Here is a 26,228-nt window from a genome sequence, read left to right as displayed (position 1 = left end):
ACGACTTGACGACCAATTGTTCGAAATGAAAATCGACACAGTTCTTCCTAAATAAAAAAAAAGTTTTACGGCGGAGTCAGGCTCAAAAAATATACCGCAAGATCACACCCCCATTCATAGTCAGAAACCAGCAAACCATCTAGTTTGCTAAAAAAAACACTGCGTGACATCAATGACGTTACCTTTTTCATTTACAAAAATAACTTTAACTTGTCAAAGTAAGTGCAATTTCACAATGGTGAACATATCGGCCCAGTTCTCGGCCGGGTCCAGTTCTCGGCCACTTTGTGTTTAACGCGTTTTTTCACACTCCAGTTGAATCAAAAAGAAAAGGTATTTCCTTCAAACGATAGACTGATTCATGTGCTTTAAGTATCTTGAGTTTGATCGTTCAATTCGATATAGAAAGCTCACACGTCGAGTTTACGCGGAGGTAGTTGTTTGTTTACGGCTCCAAATTCATGGATGTAGTTAAATTCGTATTTTATCCAAACGCCCCCACCATACGAGCTAATTTTTGGCATGTGAAACGTAGAATAATTCAGCTTTCTGCTTTAGTTAACTTTTCGTTGAACCGTTGTATTTTTTGGTCTTAATTTACTTCGAAATTTTTTCTTGCGACGTTTGCGTATTTGCCAGTTCTCGGCCACCCTGCTCGCTATCACAGCTTAGCGCTTGGTTTTTAATATAATTTCATCTGCTGCTGCCAGAATGAAAGAAATAAATGTTTTAAAAATAAAGTTCAATCTTATCTCTAAGTTTTGAGCTGACTCTTGTCTTGTCTATTATTTCTACAACACCTAAATATTTCAAGACCTTTTCACTGCAAAATAAACCATCTAAATGCACGGGTCACACAATGCGGTTTTGCCAGAACCTGCACATAGGCAACTAGGCGCGTTAAAATCCTTCTTTTCTAAAGTAAAACAAAGCATCATAAAAATAATTTGGGATCGATATAGTATAAATAGGTTTACAGAGTGATTTTATGACTGTGAAAATTAATTGAGCATTTTTTTACAGATAATTACGCACAAGCTTTTTAGTGGCTGAGAACTGGGCCAAGGTGGCCGAGAACTGGGCCCACAAATGGAGCTTTTATTTTTATTATTGCTCGGGCAAATTAATTTTTGACCGGTCGATAGCTTTACACCAAAAAGCTGAATAATGTAGCTAGCTCTGGGAGAAATTTCAAGTTCCTGCGGTTCTTCTGAGGTAAGAAATACAAGTTTACGTCAAAAGTGGCCGAGAACTGGGCCAAGGTGGCCGAGAACTGGGCCCACAAATGGAGCTTTTATTTTTATTATTGCTCGGGCAAATTAATTTTTGACCGGTCGATAGCTTTACACCAAAAAGCTGAATAATGTAGCTAGCTCTGGGAGAAATTTCAAGTTCCTGCGGTTCTTCTGAGGTAAGAAATACAAGTTTACGTCAAAAGTGGCCGAGAACTGGGCCAAGGTGGCCGAGAACTGGGCCCACAAATGGAGCTTTTATTTTTATTATTGCTCGGGCAAATTAATTTTTGACCGGTCGATAGCTTTACACCAAAAAGCTGAATAATGTAGCTAGCTCTGGGAGAAATTTCAAGTTCCTGCGGTTCTTCTGAGGTAAGAAATACAAGTTTACGTCAAAAGTGGCCGAGAACTGGGCCCCATACTGTACTTTGCACCGTAAGCTTTTTTCTCTGTCCTTCCGCCGAAGCAAAAAAACACAACCTGATTACACATTAACCCAAAAGTCGACCAAGTGTGCCTGCAACGATTTCCTGTCAAAACTAAAATGAAAACCATTGCGGTATGCGTCACCCGTAGCGGTTTTGTAGCAACCCCGAGCTATCCCCGTCTTTTTGGCCGCGCCAGGAGACTACGCTCTAGGACGACCAAAGGGTAAACCTTAAATCGGCCACGCCCGATTAATAAATGCTCGAGGGGCTTATCATGACTCCACCTTAGAGACCCTGTGTTTATTTGGGACCTGGTAAATAGGTCACTATAACAAATAAACCAGTTTTGTTGTTTTGAAGCCTTGTTTGTCTTCTTTTTTTTTAATCTGAGAGTGTCGAGGAAGTGTGAAATAGCCAGTGCACACAGAGCAAATCGGATTTTAAGTTTGATGATAGTTATCAATATGGTAAATAGTTTTTCTGACTGATGCTAAATGATTTCACCTTAAAAATAAAACAATAGCAAGGATCGAAAAATATTTCACCCCCCCCCCCCCCAAACCTCCCTTAATAAAGGTGATTATAACGGACTAAAACATTTTTTTGTGTTAATTTTTTTCGTCTTCCATCAAGTCAAGTCAGATTCTGTGAAACCCGTTGGAATGTGTCCGTTTTAACGGGATTAGTTATTCACCACTGATACTTTGTTTTTGTTATCACAGAAAACGATTTTGTGACTTCAAGATTCATCGAAAGCTATTAGCTTTTCGAATTAAATTTAAAAAAAGTAATCATATTTGATGGAATTTGAAAGCTAGAGATCACCTGGTTTTTGAAAATACAACTATTTTTTGTACCTGCCCAAGTTTTTGGTAACAGTGCGAATTACTGTAGCAGTTTGAATTTTTGACATATTTCGAGGATTTGTTTGGAAACGTCTTTGTAAGTAAAGTCTTCTCTTTATTTGTATCCCAATGCTTGTAGTTTTTTAACGGAGTATTCAATTTGGCGGAAATGTGAATAGAATCCTGATTTTCAAACTTCGGAAGGTAGAAAGATACTCTATACATCCATTTTCATCAAAAAGGTCCAAGTCAGTGACGAAATTCGTAGCTTTTTGTTTTCAGATATATTTTTGTGGGTCTTTACTCTTTCATTTATGATTTTCTTTTTGCAAATACCCTTACAACAAAGTTGAGTTCTGAAATGAATATATGAAATTCATATATTTGTACTACGGATATACATTTTAAGCAAATGAAAGATCATCTCAGTAATGTACTCAACTTAAGCAGTTGAGAAAAGAAAGCCTGAAAAAATTCAGGCTTGAACGGGAATCGAACCCATGACCTCTGCGATAATAGTGCAGTGCGAGTATCGCAGAGGTCATGGGTTCGATTCCCGTTCAAGCCTGAATTTTTTTCAGGCTTCCTTTTCTCAACTGCTTAAGTTGAGTACATTACTGCGATGATCTTTCATTTGCTTCAATTTGAGTTCATTACTAATAACACTGATCAGCTCAAGCAACTTTTAAGGATACCAACTTTTAAGTTGGTATCCTTTGTTTCCGTTCCGGTTTTTAATTTGTTATCTAATTTCTTCTGGTAACAGTACTGTATATCATAAACACAGTGTGACTAAAGTAAACAATAAATAAGCGCACAAAAGTCAGCACATATCAATCGAGCGAGGCGAGAAGCTTGAACCATTGTCTGGAAGCCCGCCTTTGATACAAGCGACTCAGATATGAGGTTTCTCTTTCTGCTCCTGTAAGTACTAATGAATTCAAACTTGTAGCGTTCTTATGCTTATCATTTATATGGACCGTGTGTTTTTCCATTATTAACCTTAAAAACCGTTTTCTTATACGAGCGACGAGCATTTCTGATCTTTTCGAAGCTCAAAATGACCCGAGATTTTTTACCGTTGCTGTGAAAGTGTAAGGTCGTAAAAATTTGACCAGAACTTTTGGAACTGGCCATTAAAAAGGATGATCTGCATTGAAGTTTGCTTAATTAAAAGCTAGAGATGAAATGATAAAAGTCGAATCTTATCGAACAATGAGAGATTGAATGACTTAAGTTAATATCACTGGTTCGTCTCGTCGAAGAAACTCCTGTTTTTTGCTGCAGTTTTATTTCCAAATCACTCAGAATTATGTTTTTCTCTGTAAATTAGGATTCTATTTCTGGCCGAGTGGATATTTCAAAATATCAATGCATGCGTCAGGTTTTCTTGAAATGTTTTTGCCACCAAGAAAACCTTACGTTTAGTATCTTGCAATCAAATGGGTTAGAAGTTTCAAAGTTTGTAAAGATAAAGAGTACTTATTTGTGGTAATTCGGCGTCAAACAAAGCGGTTAAAATTGGAATGTCTGATCTTGCTTTTGACGACGTTTTTTGAAAAAGTTTTGACATTTCATCTTGTAATTTACAAAAAGCAACCTGTGTTGCGGCGGGCATAGCAGTCACCGGAGTCCAGTCTTTTTGAGCGTGCAGTTTGAAAAAAATAAATGCTCCTATCATTTTAAAAACACCAGCTTCGCAGCTTACAATAAAGAGGGTCTGTTATAATCCGGCGGTTTTGCAGTTTAAGCCAATTTTGAGTGGCGGTTTGCAGGTACTTTCGTATTTATCTGTCGGTTTACGGTCAAGTGATTATGGCGGTTTCTGTCTTTAGGAGAAAACAAAAGAAATTTGCGGTCCAGGAAGAACCGTAAATATGGCGGTTTGTGGACTGTAAGGCCCCCATATAATAGACCATTAATAACCCCAAAACTTGTAAAACGATGACTAGCATCTGATATGTGAAGTGTGATCCAGAAATTTTAGTATTCATTTGGTTGTAAAATCGATAAAAAGTAAATATGTTAAATTAGATTAAAGCAATTAACTAGAAAAATATTTACTTGTCCATTACTAATATGTCAGTACCATTTGTCATTCCTACACAAAATGTTGCTTTAATAACGTTTGGTCGTGAAAATCATTTTTAACCATTTTCTTTGAAACAAGATAATTTAATATTCCTGTCGATTTCTTTTAACACTGCCATAACGGGTAAAACTTGTAGTAAGAATAACATTTCTGCCCGTTGCCATTTGTTTATTGTATACGAAATGTTCCTTGACACATGCAGAAATTCCATTGGACAACGTCAGCGTGACAGACAGCTGCTACCCATTTTGTTGGCTTTATTTTCGTGATCTGCAGGTTATTTGCACACGCACTAGTAAATTAAAAACAAAAACAAAGCGTTTAAGTTCGATCAACATTTAACTTGTCCTTTACAAAGCTATGTACATTCAGTAAAATTTGTCATGCGAATAAAGAAAGTAACCACAAAAATACAGGGAAATTTTTCATGTTTTATAGTCAAGGTAAAACTCTAGTTTTCATCTCTTGGAATAGGTCACGAAAACATGTATGTTTGATATTGCAATATAGGTACCGACCGGTACCATACTGAAAATATAAACAAGCTAACTGGTTGCTATTAAGGCGGGGAAAGGCCGTTTTTCCGCCGCTTAACATGGGTTTAACAGAAATATCTTGTTACACTGTAACAAGATATTTCTGTTAAACCCATGTTTTGGAGTGTTTTTCGTATTCTCGGTATTGGACTGGAACTAGCTTGCAATGGAGGCTCATGCGGGGGAATATCATTAAAAACAGCTTCACGTTATTTGCGTTTGAAAAGACCACCCGCATTAGCCTCCATTGCAAGCTAGTTCCAGTCCAATACCGAGAATACGAAAAATTTTCTTTTGGGGTCAACTGTCTGGTGGTGTTCCAAAAACTATTTTCTTTCTTCTATCCTTTCTTTTAACCTCTAAAATATAAAATTTTGAAAATTTCATTGCAATTCATTTGTACACCCGCGTAGAGAAAAAGTGGGTCGGCAACGCGTACATGTGTCTACTGCAGGTACATTTTGCGCTCGAATTTAACGGAAAGGGGATAGTCATCTGGTTCCAGTCTTCTAGCTAGATGTCTAACACGTTAACTTCGCGGCATTTTTTGATTTATTTTAAACTGTATTCTGGTATTGCAAATTGTTGTGCTAGCTTTAGAGTATTTGTACTTGTTTATGTTTCAGATACGGAGTAGCCATCGTTTCGTGCGATACTCGCTCCTCGCATTCTTTCGGCGAGGAAGATTCCAACTTTAAAAGTCAACGACCAATACGTGTTAAAAGGACTTTACTAAAGGATCTCATCAAACGACATCTGGAAAAGCCGGAAAAGTTGCAGAACAAAAGTGAAAGTAAGTTGCCTTTAATACTGCTAGCTACTTCACCGAAAGTGGGATCAGCCAATCAGAGGCTCTGATTGGTAGATTATAAATGAGAACGAAATGTCGATTAACTTTCATTTTGCAAAAAACGACCAGAAGGCGATTTTTGTTGACCTACCACATCTGCATGGCATGGTATACCGGCTGATATCCAATGGTCACCGAATCCTTACGAAATATATTATTCAATACTTCAGTTTTTGAAAAAGCTGTTTATCTAATTGCTTAAAGCATAACTGCACAGGTAGCTACGCAAATTCGAGTAATTGTGCGTTATCTTTATTTGACCTCCTTTTTTTTGAAATGCTAAATTATTATGTGAGGTATGTTTTTCACTGGCCAGCCCAGAAGCCAACATATTGGAATTTTATTGATTATCAAAGGAATATTTGTATTTTTTTTAGATGCAGTGGGACCCAGCATGATCGACGATGCCAATAATACTACTAAAGCTGATGCAGGTATCTTTTCTGTGAGGTTGCTAATTTATGAATAGGACTGTACTAAGGGTGAAGTCTTGTTGGCAAGTCTTTCTCACAGCTCAAAAGCCTGCGAACGCAGACGTATTTCCAGCTGTCGTTTCTCTTGGCGGAGAGGAACGACAGCCGCAAATATGTCTGCGTTCGCAGGCTAAGAGTTCAACCGATTAGCATGAACTTCAAGTTGAAGAAGCAATGCATTAAGTGCCAGAACTTATGAGTTATCGGTCTCTCTCATCCTTACGATTGGAACTGAAATAACTCATTTACGTAACCTTTTGCACCGTTTAATACATCAGCGCGAACCACAACCTTGTTCTCACGGATGAAGAGATATAGCTAGCATGCATGTCTGGTGAAAACAGTGTTGCTCGTGCCTAGGAGTGTACTGTATCAAAAAAGAGAGAGATTTAATTCTTTTGGGTATCATCAGTAAGTGTGCTTCACCTTGGGCTGACACCTTACCGTGGTGGTGAAGCTTGTGTGATTGAGCTGTGCAGGCGGGGACTTTGATTCCGGGCAGGTGTAACCATACCGAACGGTAGAAGGGTAGAGGTCGGGGTAGAGGCAAGCCGAAGAACAGCCCCTGGTCCTCCAAGTCGGGGATTGGGCTGCGGGCTGATAACCCGCTCCAGGAAAAAGAAAGAATTACCACTGCGCCCTCTTGGGAGGCAGGGGTACAAGGTGTTAACACCCGGTAAGTGCAACGTGCGAAGCAAAGAATGACGCATATACCGCCGACGAAATTCCTATCGCCAAAAGCGTGTGGTGTGTGTTATCAGAAAGGCGTGGTCAAATGTTAATTGTTCGTAGAATTTGGATAAGCCCTTACTGTTGGTCATTTAACTGACTGATAGCTATAACAACACGGTAATTGCTGGTAACATCGTTTATCATGTTTTCTGCTATTAGCATCCCATGACGGATTTACAGTTGGCAATTTGCATATCAGTGGTAAGTTTTTTCTCCTTCTTCATTACGTTGTTCCCGTTAATTGAAAATATTTGTAACGTTTTTTAATCCAATTATGTCTGTTTTTCTAATATTTCTCATTTGTGATCTCAAAAGACTTTTTTCCCTATGTACAAAGCCTTGACTCATTTTTATTCATTTCTAAAGCGAAGATTAAGTTACTGTATAACTAGACTGTAACTCTTTAGACTCTTTAAATTTCCTCATATTTGTCCGTCTCCCGTATCCCCCGCCCCCTTCCCCCCATGCTACTTCGCCTCTCGTCAGTTTTTACTAAACGTCGAACGTGGACTCGGGGCGAGTCCAGCGCCTATAAATGAAGAAGTGATCTTTAGTCGACTTACTTAGAAAAAAAAAATTCTGAATTCCCAATGGGAGTCAAACCCATGGTCCTTCATCGACTGGTTGGATGTTCTAACCATTCAGCTGCTGGAGGCTTGTGGGGACTTCTGTATGACCTTGTGTAACACTCTTATCTAAAATTGTTGTTCTCCCTGTTTTTGAAGTTGCATTCGAATCAGTTAACAATAATGCATAATCCTTAAAATAACAAATATGAAGATGAATTCGTTATATTTTTTTCCTCCATTCCTCAGGGATCCAGATCTTAGTGTGTTAGGTGGCTTCTTAAATACAGCAGCTGCAATAGGATCTCAGTAGTCATGAGTGTTAATCTTGTTAATGGTAGCCCTAAATTTCCCTCATGTTTGCTTCCCTCTCTCTTGCAGGTCTTGGACCAAAGCCCAAGTTGAGCAACATGTGCATGAGTAAAAGTAAGTTTTCATTTAAGTATAACCGTTAAGATAAATTCTTGACACAATATAAAATAATTAAAAAAAAAAATAGAATAAAAAAGTTAATCACAACAAGTGATTTGTAATAAGAGAAAAGCGCGAGGGAAATACCACATCTTTTTAGACTGCATGTATTTGCGTTTATAAGCCATATTATAGGACTGGACAAACACTAACCCAAACCAAGCGCCTCACAATAAGAACTTTAAGTCACGTAAAAGCGATTTTTATCGACATTCGTCTGTACCATTGAAGAATTTCAATGCCAGGATGAAGATAAACAGCACGATTTTTTGAGTGTATAGCATAGAAAAACGTCTAGAAGTTCATTTTCTGATTTTGTGTTCTTGCTTCCTTACAGATTGGCGAAAGAATGCTAACTTAGTACATCTATGCATCACCTTCCGAGGTAATAAGAATACCATCTTATTTTAATGCCTATTTTACCTATATATGTGCACTATATAGCTATTAAAGAAAAAGCGCTTATGGTAAATAATTCACGGTTTGGAGCCATTTCTTTACAGGTAATGTATGTTTAAAAGTCTATAAAAAAACAAAGACTAGTTCAAGTTTGGGGCTGAAGCATGTGTAACTTGTGTTTTCAGAATTTGCAAATTGCGAGTCCACTCGGGTGACTTCCACAAATTTCTAAAGGCATGCGTGATAATCATTTACTTTACTCTACCCCTTGCCATTACATGTACTAATGCAACGGCTTGTATAATGCCACAAAGGTTCCCGCACACGTAGCAGAAAGCAAAGAAAACGACAACGTTGGCGACGACGATTACGACGACGTCGTCGAAGACGTAGACGGCGCTATGTGCGCCGACGCAAGCGCGCTGTGCTTCTTTTCAAGTACCACAAACGTTGGAGGCCGATTGTGAAGTGGCGTGGTGGATATAAAATGCGTTACCGACGACGATGGATTACGTTCCGGTAAGGAAAAATGTTTCATGATTTTGACAAATGAAATCTGCATCATTCGAAAAGCCTTGGAAAATTATTGCATTCATTACGCCTGGGGTTTAAAGAATCTAAAGGAGCTCGAGGTGATAAGCTCGTATGGTATCGTACGCGTTCGTACGGCTTAAAAAAAGTGGCATTCAAACGGTCATTTTTTACGTTCTGCTTTGAGGGTCGGCCTTTATCAAAGTGTTCAATACACTAATAAGATCTTTTGGGAAATAACACATGTTTTTTTGAATTACAATAGATATCGAAGAGGAAGAAACGTCAGAGTGATTTTCAATGGAAAACGGCGTCTAATTCGTCGAATCAGACAACGTTTCAAGATCCGCGTGGGTCATAGACGATGGTCGTATATTAGGAGGCGCCGTGGAACGCTTGTGGTGCGCAGCAGAGGGCGATACAGGCGAATCAAGCTAACGGGAAGACGTCTTAAGATACGTTACGGTAAGAGGTGGAACGTGGTTAGGAGAAAACCAGCGCGAGGAAGAAGGTCAAGGAGATTAAGGAGACGTAGACGGAGGCGGCGACGAAGGCGACGCGTGAGGCGGCGGCGGCGTAGATACAGACGACGCAGACGGCGAATACGTCGACGTAATATTCTTCGTTTTAGGTATAACCGAAAGGGAAGATGGATCCAAGTCTACCGCCGAGGAAGATACCTTAGATGTCGAATTAGGCGCAAATGGAGAAGAATAAGGTAAGTTAAACAGTGGATGTAAGCATGCCCTTGTAAGAGCCCTTAAAACGGAGCGTGTCACGGATGAGTTCATTATTAAGTTTGCCAAATATTCGCTAGAAACTTAATATTTGCAAAGAAATTAATTTTATGGATCTTAATGACAAAGCAATAGCTTCATTACAACAAAATGTGTCTCTCGGGTGTTAAAATTTAAAGTTACAAGTAAACGAGAGTAACTTTGAAAACTTTTCAGCCCAACATCATTGCTTTTGGCAATCCGTACCTTCTTTCGTATTTGCTGTGTTATTGAAATGCTCCCTCACTGTTTTAAGCGGTTATTTTTATATTTAACCTTTTTAGCCATTTCCCAGCCTAAACTTGGTTAAAATCCGTGACACAGTTCCTTTAACTCTTGAATATTGACGTCTAACGATCGACTTTTAGGTACCGCAATGGGAGGATTGGAATTCTGTATGGAAGAAGATGGCGATGGTTGCGTAGAAAACCAATAAAAATCCACTTTGGTCGACGCTGGAGATTACTGCGATATTACCGCGGCAAAGCTCGCATACGATTTAGAAATGGAAGGCGGCGGCTGCGTATAGTAGGTGGCAGAGTGCGGATAAGTTACAAAGGCCGTTGGAGAAGACCAAGGACACGCAGAACCATACGAAGAAGAAGACGAAGGCGACGACGAAGAAGGTTGCGTCGAAGAAAAAGAAGAATGAGAAGACAGCGGCGAAAACGTGGAAGGAGACGAGGGAGAGGGCGCGGTAGACGCAGATGCGTGATGCGTGCGTGGTTCAGAAGACGATTCAGAAAAATTTACAAGCGAGGAAGGCGGCTAGTGATGCGTTACAGACGTCGATTTAGAGTTGTCAGGTAAGGTAATTTGCTCTGTTGCACCACAAGTGACATTAAGTATTCGGAAACACCCCTTTGTAACAGACCAGGTGAAACCCAACCTGTTGGGTTTTATTGCCCTCTCCACAGCCCCTGATTGTAACAAATTCTTGGTCAGTGTTATTCCGCACTGTTGAGTTGTGCCGCCCAGAGTCCATAAAAAATTATGTATATACCGTATCCCATGCTTGTTCGGCGTGTGGGAAAAGATTAATCCTCTTAAACACGGTTTCATGGTTTATTTGCTGTTATTTTAAGCAACGAGGTTCTTAGAATGAACTAGTTGTCGGTAGAGTATAGATATATGCAGTCCATGTCTCCTTGTATACCCTACAGATATCGTAATAGAAATGGTAGGATCGTGCTCCGCTACGGAAACCGCTGGCGCTCCCTTAGACGTTTACAGTTCCTCGTGAGACGTGAATGGCGTCCTACCAAACGATACAGAGGCAAGATTAGAGTCCTTGTTGGACGAAGATACCGACCAATCAGGTTCAGACGAGGAAGGCCCGTGTATCGTCTAAGAAAGAGATGGAGACGAATCTCTTACAGATACCGAAAAGGACGAAGACGCCGCCGCCAGCGCCGCCGACGCCTCAGGCGGAAGAAGCGGCGCACTAGGCGTTACCGAAGACGAAAAAGGCGCAGAATCAGACGTATACGACGATACAGACGTCGCAGCAGCCCGTTCAAAATCTACTTCCGCGGAAAGACAAGGAAAATCTCCCGGTGGAAGGGTAAATTAACATTCCGCCTTGGAGGACGGCGAAGAAGAATCAGGTATTAGTGAATATAAACTTCGCCTTTTTTCATCTTCTCGTTACTTGTAACTTTATTGTGATTGTTAGGAGAATTAAGATGCTCATCACAGTTGCGTCTAAACACTTAACCTAGATCACAGTTATTTATACGTCACCAAATGGACATCTGTCTTAAGGCTTGGGGTTAAAATAACTTGGAAACAAATCGCAGGCACTTTAAACCTTATAAAACAAAGTTATTATAAAGAGAGATGATTTTGCTTTTCTATGAAGAGATTTAATTCTAATCATTCAGGCTATGATTACACGGGACCGGTTCCAAACGGATCCAAACAGATCTGGTACGAAAACTGGAGCAGATAGGTCTTCTGTTTACACGGGACTGGTCTGGAACCGGTCCGGAACGGATACAAAACTGGACCTGATGTATTGTTGGTCCAGCGTTCGATCTGTACCGGACTGGTTCCGGAAAGATCCCGTGTAAACACCTGTATCGGTTCCAAACGGTTCCATGTAAACAGAAACCTATCCGGTCCGGTTCGGTTTGGAAAGGTTCTGGTCGGTTTCCATGTAAACGTAGCCTCAAACAGTGTAAAAGATGAGTCCCTTTACATATAAAATGTTATCCGTAAAGGCACATGGTACGTATGTTGTCTACTCTTGTTAGGCACGCCTTATTTCTGTTTCTGTTTCATCTACGACCGTTTTTTTATTTACAGGTACAAAAACGGAAGGTTCCAGTACTTCTTTAGAAGAGCTTGGCGACGCGTACCAAGGAAAAGGTATCGGCTTTTTGCCCGCTTGAGGAGAAGGTGGCGAAAGATAGTAATCCGCAGACGAAGACCCGTGATTCGTGTAGGCAGAGGATACACTGGTATTCGCGTCACATCTAGAAGGGTCTTTGTTCGTAGAGGACGACGTTGGCTACGCCTCAAACGACGCAGACGTGTTAGGCGCAGAAGACGGCCTTGGCGACGCCGAAGACGGTCCAGGCGAAGACGTTACGTCATGCGTTTACGGGTTGGAAGATTCTGGAGACCAGTCTACCGAAGGCGTGGAAAATTCTTTTTTCGCTCTGGACGCAAATCGTATAGAATAAAGTAAGAATACGTTTTTTCATGTGACAGCATTGATTTAGTTGTCAGCTTGAAATTTGTGCTTCATGGTTGAACCAACCAGAACAAAGGTGTGAATCAATCAGGTGCTTATCTAAGGCTATGCTCATATGGGACCGGCTCCAATAGCAACAAATGTGTTTGTAGTTAGAATATTAATACAGAATCGTGGCTTATACTCTTGATTTTTTTCGTGCTAGAATCAGACGGGGTGTAGTCCGCTACCTGCGTGGAAAAAGATGGTACCGAGTCAGGAACGTAAGAAGGAAGCTTAGGATTCGTGTGAAGGGATGTTACAAACATGTAGTTAGAGTGGGCAAGGTCCTTCGAGTCCTTTACAGGAGAAAGTCCAGACCAGTTAGATTCAAATATGGGAAATTAAGATTCTTTTACAAGAACCGATGGAGACGCCCTTCAACGCGCCGTGCTCGTCTCGCAAGAAGAAGACGAAAACGAAAGAGGTTAAACCGGTACTGGCGAAGGTTCAAATGGAGGAGACGAAGGCGTCGACGGAGATACGGACAGCGAAATGGCAGAATTGTTATCAAATATGGTGGAAGATTCAGAAGAGTACGAAGGAAAGGAGGGCGACTAAGGTTCCGTGTTGGTACCAAGTACTATGGTTTTAGGTAAGGAAATCTAACATTGTCAGTGGTGGCTTCTGAACCAGCCATCGTGTTGATCATTCCAGTTGTCAAACGGAGATTAGTCGAAAGTAAAGCAAATTGTCTGGAGAATTGATATTGACTTGGTATACTGTATGTACTGACTAAGTTCACAAGACAAACATTAAAATAAATTCTGAATGGAGAACTAAGTTAACGAGCTTTCCTTAAAGTTATCGTTTGTGTGCAATTCTCAATAACCAATTTATGTCGAAGAGTTCTGAGCTAAAGCACTACTCTCTTAGTTATTAGCGTATTTAAAAACACAACACGGGACATAAACTTGTTAAGAGTCGTAACTGATAAAGGGCTGACCTGTTGGCTTTTTTATCTTGCTCGATCCCATAACACCAGTTAGTAATCAAACTGTAGGGCTTCAAACCGGGATGGGTCCAACATCCAAGCTGCCCCTTCTTGAAAGCAGTATAGCAGCCTTTAAAGTTCTCTCGTTTTCTTCTGTATTTCATAGGATCCGAGGCGGAAGGGTGTTGGTACGCCACGGCAGAAGACGTTGGAGGTCAGTTAAACGTGTTATTCGTCGTTTGAAGCTGATCGTCCGCGGCAAACTACGCTGGATCTACCCTCGCAGAGGACGCCTTATGGTGCGCTACAAGGGGAAAGGAAGAACGATCCACATTCGACGAGGAAGATTGAGGGTTCGGTACAGAAGAAAATGGACAGGTTTCAGACGAAGGAAAGCACACGTAAAGATGCGGCTCAGGTATAGAGGCAAGTGGAGGTACGTCAAGAGATGGCACGGCAGATGGACTATACGCTATAGGGGCAAGAGGAGAAGGATCACGCTAAGAGGGCGTCGATTTGGAATCCGCATCCGAGGACGCTTGAGATATGTGCCCGCTAAAGGAGGCATCTTGCAGATACGTTACGGACGAATGTGGCGACGAGTGAGAAAATGCTGTAACAAGCTGCGCGCTGTATTACGTGGACGTCTCCGACGAATTCGGCTTCGGTATGGAAAAGCAAAGATGCGCGGAAGAAAAGGTTGGCTGAAGATACGAAGAAAGGGTAGTGGTCCATTTGGTTTCAGAATAAGAGGTATGTGGTGATATGAATTTTTGACATTTTAAAGATAAAGAACAATCAGTGGTGTCTGCTAACTGGTTGGATCTCGGAGATGTCTGGTGGTGTCCGATTAAGGTAGTTTTCGACTTACAGGAGCTGTTGGCTTCTGGGAGTTGTTCACTTAACAACAAAAACAGCAGCAGCTGCAGAAGCAGCAACAATGAACAGCAAACACTTTTAATACGAGAAGTTGTGAGCTTATTAGAGGTATCTGTTAGCGGGAGATATCAACTTTTCAAAGGTGCAGCCTATGGGATGCGTCTGCTTTCTGAACCTGTCCACTTGTAATTTACTTTTCAGACCATCCTGCAACGCAGTCTTCTAAAAAACAGGCAGATGATCCGGACATATCCAAGTCAGTCGACCCCAGTCCACTGACTGAGAAATCAACAATGCGGCACATGTCCGACTCAGTCGCTGCCAGTCCACTTCCCGAGACATCAACAGTGCCACACGTGTCAGAGCCAGTCGTCACCACTCCACTGACCGAGACATCAGCAGTACGGCACATATCCGACTCACTAGTCTCCAGTCCAATGTCTAAGTCAATTGATCCCAGTATAATCACTGATACATCAGCAGCAGACATCGAGTCTAAGTCGATCGACCCCAGTGCATTCACCGACACATCGGCAGAACCGCATGTTTATGACTCCCCGCCTACAGCCGCTGACCAGGAAATACGGGTGCCATTAAAAGTAGATGAAAGCCGTCAAAAGACTGGGGATAAGATGAACGTGAACGACGTCTTGTTCGGGAATTGAAAAGTGGAATAATTTCTCCTACGAGTATTCGTTAACCTTAGCCCTTTTTTGTTTTTGGGTCAACATTCATTATTTGTTTATACTATTAACCATTTGGTGGATAATCAATTTTAGGGCCTTAAAAAGTCAATAAAGAAAATATTGATTTTTAATATACTAATTTTCACTCGCAAATGCAATACATACTCAACATACAGAAAGCTAGTCTGCATTAATCCTTCTAAAAAGTGTTATTTAGTTAATTGGCATTTCAATTTTCGTTTATGTAAAGTGCATGTCTTTAATTTTTCATTTTGGCTAAATTGGCTCGATTATCGGCCCATCCTTGGGCGTTGCTGCATTATTGGTATTTTGTTAAACCTTTTCAACCTTTGTGAAGAATTATATTATGGTAGCCTGTTTGCTGGCGAAATCTCAACAAACTGAAACGCAAATATCTCGTGAATTTTTTTTGAATGGTGACTTTTTTTAAAAAAGAACTTTTTTTGTGTTTAATCGTATTCTACTGATTCTAATATCAATTTTTATAAAATATCCACTTTAAAGAAGCCCGCTACATTATCTCGGGACCAGTTTATGCTAGAATTAGGATCGATCATTTTAGGTAGAGGAAAGAAATAGAGAAGAATAAGTCGAGAGAAACTTGTTTAGTGAAGTTGTCAGATACTTATTGATTGTCCTTTTTTATGTTAAGCATTCATTATTTTTATTTTTCAAAGGTAAAAACATTTTTAAAAATTCTTTCCCAATTTTGGCCATTCATAAATATTCATTATGCCGCTTTTATCCCCATCCACTCAACAATGCTAAATGGCAAATAAAGAATACGGATCTCACCAGAGAAATTTCAACGTTTTGCTAATCCATTATATATTTTAGTTTTATTTCCTGTACTTTATTATGCAACTATAAGATCTCTGTTTATTGATAAATTTGCTGCAAATATCATACCCTTGATCTTCTTAATCCCCAGGAGAGCCGGAACGCCAGTTTTGATTGTTGCTGGTTTTCATTGAGCATAAACAAAAGTTCCAGCCTTAAATTTGAATAAAACCACTCGTATCATATTCACCATGTTAAACCATTTTTTACAATCTTTATCCGTCAATTTTGTGCTACACAAAATACGTGGAGCGCAGTCGCGTTATTTGTCATGTTCCTGAAACTTGATTACTGATTGAAATAGACGTTTACAAGAGGCTCCGCTTTCCTGAGGAATGGGGAGACCTGGGTACGGGATTAATTAACTGCAGTGTATATGTTATACAGTGTCCTTTTAATCTCAGAACTAACAACACTTAGTAAGCGTTGCGTTCTTTTGTAAGGTGTTCTCTTACATAATCATTAAAGGCTTGAAAAAAACTAAATTTGTGAACTTCATTCTAAATGGTCGTTTTGCTAAATAACATTCCCTACCCCACCCCCGAGAAGCCGTGGCATTTTGTGTTTCTTATTGCACATCTTTACCCTAAGATCATTTTATCATTTCGAACATCAGCGATGACGCCTTTTATGACAATTTTCTGAATTTTCTATGAAAAGTGTGAAAAGGCAAAAAATGAGTAGTAAAAAAAAAGTTACAAAAGTGCCGGGACCAGGATTCGAACCTGGGTTACTGCGGCCACAACGCAGTGTCCTAACCACTAGACGATCACGGCGTGCCACTCTACTGATGGCTGTTTGAAAACGCAGAATTATTCGTTACCTACTTGCTTTTATATTATACGAGCAAGTTAGAATTTGAGCAATCTTTGGTTGCTTCGGAACAAAACCAGGGCGTACAAAAAAATATTAGCTTGTCACTTGAAAAACTACCCCATTTGGAAAATAGGTGAAAGTAAATCACAGTACAGATTTCAGGTTTCAACAGGTAAGTTTGCTCTAGCCTCGTTAATCCATAAATGGTAAGGGTAAACTTTATTTAACCACGTTTTCCCTGTCAACTGAGAGGCGTGTGGCTACAGTAAGAAGATTAAAAATGATTTAAAACTATCTATTTCTTAAATAATTTAATATATATTGCTAATTACAAGATTAAATTACTAATTACTTAGACTAATTTCTAATGTTAATTACTAAAGCTAGAAAAAGATAAGATATCAAAAGTTGTACATGTGCGCATTGATCTTATTCTCCGTGAAAAATGGCAAAGCTAGGTTTCTCAGAGTTGCAATGTGCCGCGGTAAGCGAGTTCCACAGTTTTGCTCCATTAAGGTATTCACCCCTGCTGTTTCGGGTTGCCGTAACTGCAGTGAAGTGGAGGATTAGATAGACTGTTGTGCTGCTGAAATGCAGGAACTCGGACCGCGTTTGTTGCGTAAATCTTCTAACAGTTTCATAATGAACGAGACTTGGAGAGTGCCTGTAAAATTTATTTCCCATTTTACCAGTTTAGGACCCGATCGTATTGGGCTTTCTGTTCTGACTGACTCCGTACGAGGTCAGCTTCCCTTATATCTTACCATAGACTTCTTCGCCAGATTTTGCCGGGTCTACCCCTTCCTTTCTGATCCTGACAGCCTGTTGCGTGATATTAGAGGCACGGGCGTCTCCTCACAGTGTAACCCAGCCGACTCCATTTTCGATTCAGCACTGGACAGTCGATATGTCCATGACAATAATTCAACTGACTGCGTTTAATAGCCTGCCACGTGCCCATTGCATCGAACACTAACTTGGAAAGGAGAACGGTGCTGGATTGTTTTCAAAAAAGTGTTGAAGAGAAAAGAGGCGTTCATCGGTCCCAGGGTTTAATAGAGAACGATAGAGTAGGGAGTCATGATCACTCGTCGTAAACGGCCTTTGATACGGACACAACATGCGTTCTTTCGTTTGTTCGTTTGTTCAGTCGTTCGTTGGTTCGTTGGTTCGTTCTTTCTTTCGTTTTTTCGTTTTTTCGTTCGTTCGTTAGTTCGTTCGTTGGTTCGTTCTTTCTTTCGTTCTTTCGTTCATTCGTTCGTTCGTTCGTTCGTTCGTTCGTTCGTTCGTTCGTTCGTTCGTTCGTTCGTTCGTACCGATCGTTCGTTCGTTCGTTCGTTCGTTCGTTCGTTCGTTCGTTCGTTCGTTCGTCCGTCCGTCCGTCCGTCCGTCCGTCCGTTCGTTCGTTCGTTCGTTGGAAAAAAGAACGGTGCTGGATTTTTTTCAAAAATGTGTTGAAGAGAAAAGAGGCGTTCATCAGTCCCAGGGTTTAATAGAGAACGATAGAGTGGGGAGTCATGATCACTCGTCGTAAACGGCTGTTGATACGGACACAACATGCGTTCTTTCGTTTGTTCGTTTGTTCGTTCTAGCTTTCTTTTTTTCGTTTTTTCGTTCGTTCGTTGGTTCATTCGTTGGTTCGTTCGTTCTTTCTTTCTTTTTTTCTTTCGTTCATTCGTTCGTTCGTTAGTTCGTTCGTTCGTTCGATCGTTCGTTCGTTCTTTCGTTCTTTCGTTCATTCGTTCGTTCGTTCGTTCGTTCATTCGTTCTTTCGTTCGTTCGTTCGTTCGTTCGTTCGTTCGTTCGTTTGTTCGTTCGTTCGTGGTTTTACTGGCACACACCGTTAACACAAGACTGAGGTTTTTATTCTCACTACGGCAGTCCATAAATCAAGCAAAACCCAGTGGATTGTAACCCTTTTAAATTATATTTCTTGTTGAAGTCTTGTTGAAAGCCTGCTGGTGTAACAAGCTCATGACCATTCACTACCTGTTATTTACTCTCCGGGTGACTCGTATCCTGTTGAGATTACCCACGGGTGGATAAACACTTGTGTCTCCCATGTTTGGAGGGATATAAAATAAGGGAAGTTTAAGTTCAAGTTTATTCAAGTTTGAATAAATCGATCTTAATTTTGATTTAACATCTCTTATAAATGCTGACATCCCCCCTTCATTCTCGAGATAGGGGAAGCAATGGCATGTTATACAATGGAACTGTCAATGGTATAATTTATGAAGAGTAACACGAAGTCGTTTGTGAAAGGAACACATTTGCCACCGAGTGTAACACAAAATATGTATGGGTATAACGCAAAAAATGGCCTATTATCATATGTAATGCTGGCAGTTTACACTTTTGTAATATGGAGGGAGTATTTTTACATCTGCAATAGTCGTGAAAACGAAACATGCGCCCTGAAGAGTACCAATAAGAATATATCAATCTTAAACACAAATGGAAACTATGAGGAGAACATATTTTTACAAAATCTCTCAGAGGCAGTAAATTCTTTGAAAAGTTACTTAATCTTGAATACCCCTTGTATCAAGAAAACCAATTATATAGCATGTATTCTTGACCATCAGTTACTTTTCTTTTCAACTAATAATAACGTATCTCGGGTCAAAGCAAGGGACGTGAGAGAAAGTTTACAATTTTAAACAACATCAACTGGATAGAAATTACCTCGAAAGGACTTTGGAGCTTTTCGTCGAATCAAAATCAGCCGCATTTCAATATGCCATAAAAATACACTTGTTTAGATTTTGTTTCAAAAGAAAAAAAAGTCAATGTACGGTCTTAGCTTCAAAAAATGGTCGACAAAATGGCAATGCAATAAATTTTCCAAGTTTAGCAGTTGTTCATTTACAGTTTCAAGTGGTTTATTGTGTTGTGACAAGAACAGTGTTGTTGATGAAAAAAAAAGTCTCTCTGTGTCCGCGGATTGGAGAGACCCATTTTGTTAGTGTAACCATTACGTTCACGCACAGCAAGTGTTTTCAAATTTTTTTTTCGTCAGTTCTGGTCACATCCGTCAGTTCTGGCCATATGCTCTAAATGGCATCAAGAAAAGAGAAACAGATATATCAATTTTGGCTTGGTAACACGATTTCTGTGAAGTTTTGTTTTATCAAAATTATCGCTTTGTCTCAAAAAGTGTCTTGTTCGAGCTTCATAGCAATAACAGGTGTCGAGTTGGTCAAGTAGAAATATTTTTCTTTACACCAAATTAAAAAGAAATAACCTTTTTCTAAATGCTCTATATATGATAAAACAAACAACTTATTATCACTTTTAATTAAATAATCGACGGCTTGCAATTCATTATGACAAATTCCTTTGAATAAAATTCAAAATTTTAGTTCTAAAATTTAAAACGGCGCGGGACTGTCTTTGTGACAAAGAGGAAAATTCGAACTTTTTAGCGTGGATAAACCACTGCTATCAATTAATAAGGTTACTGTCAAAGTAAAGCAGGTATTATATCATTTTATTATATTCCACTAACAATTCCTCTGAGGTATTGATAACGTACGGAATTCGCCACACTTAAATTTTACCTTCAAATGTGCAAACTGTACAAAACTGAAGCACACTAACACTTGACACCAGTTCGAAACATCAAATGTCATTTTTGTCCTGCGCGTTTGTGAACGGACACAATAAAAGTGGAATAACTTTAGCGGGTTCTACAAAAAGATTATTTTTTTTGTACCTGCTCAAGTTTTGCTTTAATATCATAAACAAACATTAAAATCAAGTGATGAATAAATGCAAAGGAATGTCTGATCCTATAACCTAGCGAGATGGGAAGCTTGGCCTTTTGTCTGGAATTCCCTTATGGGTAAGGATCGTCCATAATTCGGGCGACCCCGGCATGAGGGTCTTCTTTCTACTCCTGTAAGTACAAATGCTTTTGAAATTTTATCTTTATCATATAAACAGACCATGTATTTTACTGCCATTTGAATTAACAGCCATTTTTTACGCGCGTTTGAGATCCATTCTTAAATAGTGTTAGTCTAACTAACCGTCAGTATGCGCTATGAAGGCAAATGGTCAAAGTAATAAGTTCTAGCTTTAGTTGTATTCTAGCTTTGTCTTAAAAACGCTCTTCCTATGTTTAGTTATGTTAGTTTTTCTTTTCCAATGTTAATTTGTTAACAAAACGCAACAATATATAAGTATTTTATATAACTACACATTTAAAGATTATGGTTTCCGTAAATCTCGATCTTAGGGCTGTGTAATTCAGTCGTGAAATCCAAGAGAAAATCATTTTTTGCGGTTAAAGCCAAATTTAAATCATTTATGATAGAAATTGAATTGTTCGTTAGACAAATAGGTCTTGAAGTCAATTGCCTTCCTATAATTATCCCGCCAGCGACCAAAACATGCTAAAACGCATAAAAGAAGAGATTTGATTTGATTTATACTAGAACTAAAGAGAAGCTCTGACATGATAAAACTGTTGAAGTCTCAATCGAGAATTCACGATTGCATAAACCAGTTTCTGGCCGAAATATTAAATATATGAAAATGAATTGATTCGTCAGTTCTTCAAAAAAAATTCTTTTTGATTAAGCCGAAAACCTGTGTTTAAAAAGCTGCAATACTTTGAAAATAAATCTGATACCGTTGATTAAATTTGGCGTCAACCAAATCGGCCATTGCTAATTATTTTGCTTTTGATAACGTTTTCTCGAAGTCATGGCAGGTTTTTATTAATATCGCATAACGTTTTGACATTTCGGCCTGTAGTTTACCTCAAGCGATACCTTGTTAAAAACGATGACATGCAAAAATAGCTAATATAAATGTTGGCTTTGACTTGCTTATAAGCGCATTTAGTTATCAGTTAACTGAAAAGCATTTATCAAACGGGAAAATCTGAACAACTTCACTATTTACTAAAATGCAATATACCTTCGTTTCGCCAATCATGTATAACATGGCGTTGCTTTAGTAACGGGAACATAATGCTCTGATCTTGTGCTACATAATTTTTTGAAAGATAATCTGTTCTTACGTTCGATTAATTTTAATTAAACTAGAAATAGTCGAACCCTGACGCAAAAAATCCAACAACGTGGCTCAAGAGTAAAATTACTACCCTAATTCCAGTTGTTTTGAGTATAAGAAATGTTTCTTGACACATGCTATAATTTCATTGGACGATGTATTAGCGTGACAGACAGTTGATACACATTTAGTTGGCTTTATTTTCGTTGTTTGCAGGTTATTTTCACACGTACCAGTAGAAACAAAAAATAATAAAAAAATAAAACAGATACATGGTCATCTAAGTGTGACCTACATCTAAATTCTCCTAGAAATATCAATACAAATTTACTAATGCAAGACTTTAGAATTAAAAAACTCATCACAAAATGTCGAGAAAATTGCCATATTTAAGAGTTAACAATCTAAGACCAAACCAAACTTCGGGCGTCGGCCTTCAGTTCTTGGAGTACACTTAGAAAAAACTGATGGCGGATCATGATCACCATGAAATATAAATACCAACAGGTACCACATTAAAAAATATAAACTAGTCAACTGGTGGTTAACTTAGGCCGTAAGATTTTATAAAACTCTAGCTAGACAATCCGTTAAATTGTCCGTATAACTGGGAAAATTCACAATTTTAATTAAGAAAGCACTTCCGAAAAGCTTCTATAATTCGATAGAAACACAGAACTAGCTCACGTACTGAAGGTGCGAACAAAGAGAGTTTATGGTTTGATAATCAAAATTTAACGAACGATTTTCCTTTCTTTTCCTTGTAGTGTTTTTTTTTCAAAGAAATAAAAAACGTTTTCTTTCTGTTTCTGCCGAGTTTTAGAAACAGTTGTGAATTCGATGAAGCTGTGGAAACATTCGCCACTCATGTACGCACAGCATTTCTTATTCTCCCAAACTTCCACTCGTGTTTCTATAGCACCTCTCAGTGTCCGTACTTGAAGGGAGCCACGAAAAAAATACAGAAACTGTAGTTGTCCGAAAATGAAATTGGCATTTTCTCATCAACAAATTAAGTTTGGATATGAGAACGCAACACATCCTTCTCTAGGTTCAAGTCCAATTTGGCAATGCACGGTGTAAGGAAAAAAAGGCGGAATTTCCGGGAGGGGGAAGGTGTACTCCCATATATGGGCCTAAATAGGTATGTGCCGCGAGATAGGGTATGGTTTTTGAGGTTCTAGATCCTTAAATAGGGTATCATTTTTGGCCCTTTTAGCAATGTGTCTCTGGTGTTATGTTATAGGGAAAGCTAAATTGTATCAGCCAAAGTTGCAGAGCGTAAACGTCAGCTAAACGAAAAAGAACTGATTTGTTAACTATCCATTAAAAAATTACCAAGGCGATTTTACAATTATTTGTGATTCGCCGTGCGCGTTTAAACCCAATTGTTTTCTCATCCTTAAATAAGTTCAAAGTTTAAGACCTCTTGCGGCACACACCTATCCGATATATAAAGGGGAATGGAAAAGACTTTTATTTAAAAGAATAACGTTCCTGTATATATATTTAGAAATTATTGCGCGCACGTTGCCAATAGGTGTACCTGTTTATGTTTCAGATATGGAGTGGCCATTGTTACGAGCGATATTCGCTCATCACATTCTTCCGATGGAGAAGATACAGACTTTAAAAGTCAACAATCAGTTCGTGTTAAAAGGACTTTACTAAAGGATATAATCAAGCAACATGTGGCAAAGCCAGACAAAATAACAAACGAAAATAAAAGTAAGTTGGACGAGTGGGAAATAGTGTGTAATTGGGTATCATTTCGCCAATAAGTGTGAGTTTAGCGTACAATACATTCATACTGCCCCGTTCTAATGTCGCTTGATTTATGGGACAAATAAAACACAGGCAAAAGGAAGTCACCAAAATAGGTCACAAGATTTCAGTGATTAGACACGATCACTTAGCGTTTTAAAAGGTCTGAATTCCAAGTTCAAGGAATAGGTCAGGCCTGGATAAGAATGCGGTATTTTGGTCTAAAATAACATAAGGGTTTAAAAAAAAACCGATGAAAGGGGGACGCCACATCTACCTTTCGGGCTTTCGACCCCTGCCACTATAAATTCCTGACTAAAAATTTGTATTTTCAGATCCAGTCGAGCACAGCCTTGACGGACTGAGCAATGCTACCAACGCTGATGCAGGTATTAGCTTCTAGAGTATTTGTATCGCACCATGACACGCATAAGGCCTCAGGCTATATTAAGGCTGGAGGCAAATGAAAGGGTAGAACGGTTGATTCATCAAGGTGTTTTTAGTGGTTATTAAAGTGAAAGGTTTAGAAACTAATACATTTAGAATCAATTTTTTCTCGTTGTGTACAACCTGAGTTTGCTCTTATTGGTGTGCACAACAGCATATTTTACTGTCTGGGACCAGTCCCCGGAGCAGGCAAACTGAAATACTTACAACATTTCATGTTTATTTTTTTAGCCCCCAGTAAGCGATTTACCGTGAGGACTAAATATGGAAATCTCCGTATCACTGGTAAGTGAACAGTTACTTACAATAACATTCGAGTCTGTCAGGTCACTCAACCTCCTTTCCTTCTTGGGGATGGGGGAGGGGGTTCGTCACACCCCTCATCCCCACTTCCCTGTGGTTTATAACACACACATTATCTATATCGCATTATCTCGATCTTTATTGAAGTCCTACTGCGTGACTTGTCAGAAGAATAGATACAACGCTGCGTAACCATCTTCTACGTCAGTAACTATTGATCATAGCGTTTTTACCATTCCCTTTATGCAAAAATAAAAAAAACACGTAAATTTGCTTTTACAAACTGCTGTAATGCGGCAATAATTGCTGTTTTCGTTATTCGTTCCCCCGCCTAGGTCTGGGTCTGTCGGTTGCATTCCTCAGCAAGCTACGATACGTTAGGCTTAGATTAAAGTGCTTCCCCCCGCCCAGGCAAAATTAAAGGGCTATAAGCTGGGATGGACTAGGGCGGGAGTATCAATCGAAAGCATTCATGGGAGAGTAGCAATACCTTTATTTACTTCATGCTACAGAAACCACTTTTAAGCACCCGCATTGATGCAGCTACAGCCTTTTAACCCTTACATTAATTGGATTGCTTGTTTGTAACTCGTAGTCGTCGTTTTTGCAGGTCTTGGTAAAAAGCCCCGATTGAGTCACATCTGCTTCGGCAAACGTAAGTTTAAGATATATAGTTTGAGCGTTTTTTCCGTGACTGTCTAAGAATGCACGTAAAATTCATTCACAGTTTACTTTTGATTGATGCAAACGATGTGCTACGCGCAGGAAAACCTATAAGTACTTTGTTGTATTATTGGTAAGGCTATAGTTAAGCGTTTGAAAGCCATTAAATAATGGCTAAGGCGTTTTGATTCGTTCTGTAATATGGATGGTATTTTTTTTTCTGGTTCGGTGTTAAAATATTTTTATTGTTGATCCTGATTTTGTCTTCTTGCTGTCTTGTAGATTGGCGGAGGCACGTGAACTTAGTGAATGTGTGTCTCACCATCAGAGGTAAGAGATATGTTATATGTCTTGAAAATATGTCGTGAAAATATAACAGAAGGGCTGTTTGTGAGAAAATGTAGACAACGGCTTATCCAACACAAATTTATAGTCATTCTACCTTTAATCTAGCATCTGCGATTCGTGATCTGTGTTCATGTCCTTGATTTATGACCTGACATCTGTATTATGTGATCCGTGATTCGTGATCTGACTTAGACGAAGAAACATCCGTGACTACCAATTACCACATAATGGCAGAGTTGTAACTAGCATTTGCCAGATGTTATTTTCTGTTTACAAACCAGATGAGTCAGTTGCTATTAACGTCTCTTACATTTACCTTCACAGCTCGACGCAGAAGACGGTTGCGGGGTTTACGAGGTAAAAATTAGCTACAAAAAAGTTGTAACAGCTTCCTCAGTTACACTTAACACTCAATTCAAAATAAATCACGGGAAAACGTTTTATCCAGGATAAACATTAACTGACTACAGAAGCTCGGTCCGGTTGTCGATTTTGGATTAAGCCAAACCTGGATTGGCGCCACTTCCATTCTTACGAGTCTCTTATATCTTAGTGGTAGGGTATCCGGAGGACTAATCGGAAGGTCATATGTTCCACTCTTGTTGGGAGCACTCAGAATTTTTTCCGAGTATGCCTATGTCATTTACTAAAAAAACAACATTTACGAGAGGTTAATCTTAGCAATGAAGGATCCTAGTATCTTTAAATCCCAGTTTAGCGTTTGTCGCCTTTCAAACATCGGGACGGGATAAATCTCGTGTGCAGACACTAGTAGAGTCAGCGGTCTGTCGTGTAACACTAATAAAGAACAAGCGACTCGTAGCTTATGAT

The 26,228-nt window shown here is 39.3% G+C and overlaps 2 protein-coding genes and 1 non-coding gene across 4 annotated transcripts in view; 2 read left to right on the top strand and 1 right to left on the bottom strand.

Moving 5' to 3' along the window:
• Window positions 1-10,571: 10,571 nt before the first annotated feature.
• On the top strand, window positions 10,572-16,516 carry LOC144644280 (uncharacterized). Its single transcript, XM_078503732.1, has 6 exons — window positions 10,572-10,740; window positions 11,098-11,541; window positions 12,242-12,622; window positions 12,838-13,266; window positions 13,772-14,358; window positions 14,686-16,516. Exons 1-6 carry the CDS (start codon window positions 10,583-10,585, stop codon window positions 15,147-15,149), a joined length of 2,463 nt encoding a protein of 820 aa, XP_078359858.1. The 5' UTR covers window positions 10,572-10,582; the 3' UTR covers window positions 15,150-16,516.
• Window positions 16,517-16,735: 219 nt separating this feature from the next.
• Window positions 16,736-16,807, bottom strand: Trnah-gug (transfer RNA histidin (anticodon GUG)). The gene has a single exon. It is a non-coding gene; the product is annotated as a tRNA-His (tRNA).
• A 3,858-nt stretch (window positions 16,808-20,665) lies between these two features.
• The window catches only part of LOC144644277 (uncharacterized), an 89,380-nt gene continuing 83,817 nt past the window's right edge, over window positions 20,666-26,228 (top strand). For both annotated transcript variants that reach the window (XM_078503728.1, XM_078503727.1), the window contains exons 1-7: window positions 20,666-20,750; window positions 23,434-23,600; window positions 23,972-24,025; window positions 24,315-24,368; window positions 24,997-25,041; window positions 25,332-25,379; window positions 25,722-25,754. In XM_078503728.1, the coding sequence (XP_078359854.1) occupies window positions 20,728-20,750; window positions 23,434-23,600; window positions 23,972-24,025; window positions 24,315-24,368; window positions 24,997-25,041; window positions 25,332-25,379; window positions 25,722-25,754 (424 nt within the window). In that variant the 5' untranslated portion in view covers window positions 20,666-20,727. The remainder of the gene's footprint in view (window positions 20,751-23,433; window positions 23,601-23,971; window positions 24,026-24,314; window positions 24,369-24,996; window positions 25,042-25,331; window positions 25,380-25,721; window positions 25,755-26,228) is intronic.

Source organism: Oculina patagonica, chromosome 2 (assembly GCF_052425735.1).
Source record: "Oculina patagonica isolate OP01 chromosome 2, crgOcupat, whole genome shotgun sequence".
Lineage (NCBI taxonomy): Eukaryota > Metazoa > Cnidaria > Anthozoa > Scleractinia > Oculinidae > Oculina > Oculina patagonica.
The sequence above is the reverse complement of the archived record's forward strand: the minus strand, read 5'-3'. Positions and strand labels throughout refer to the sequence as shown.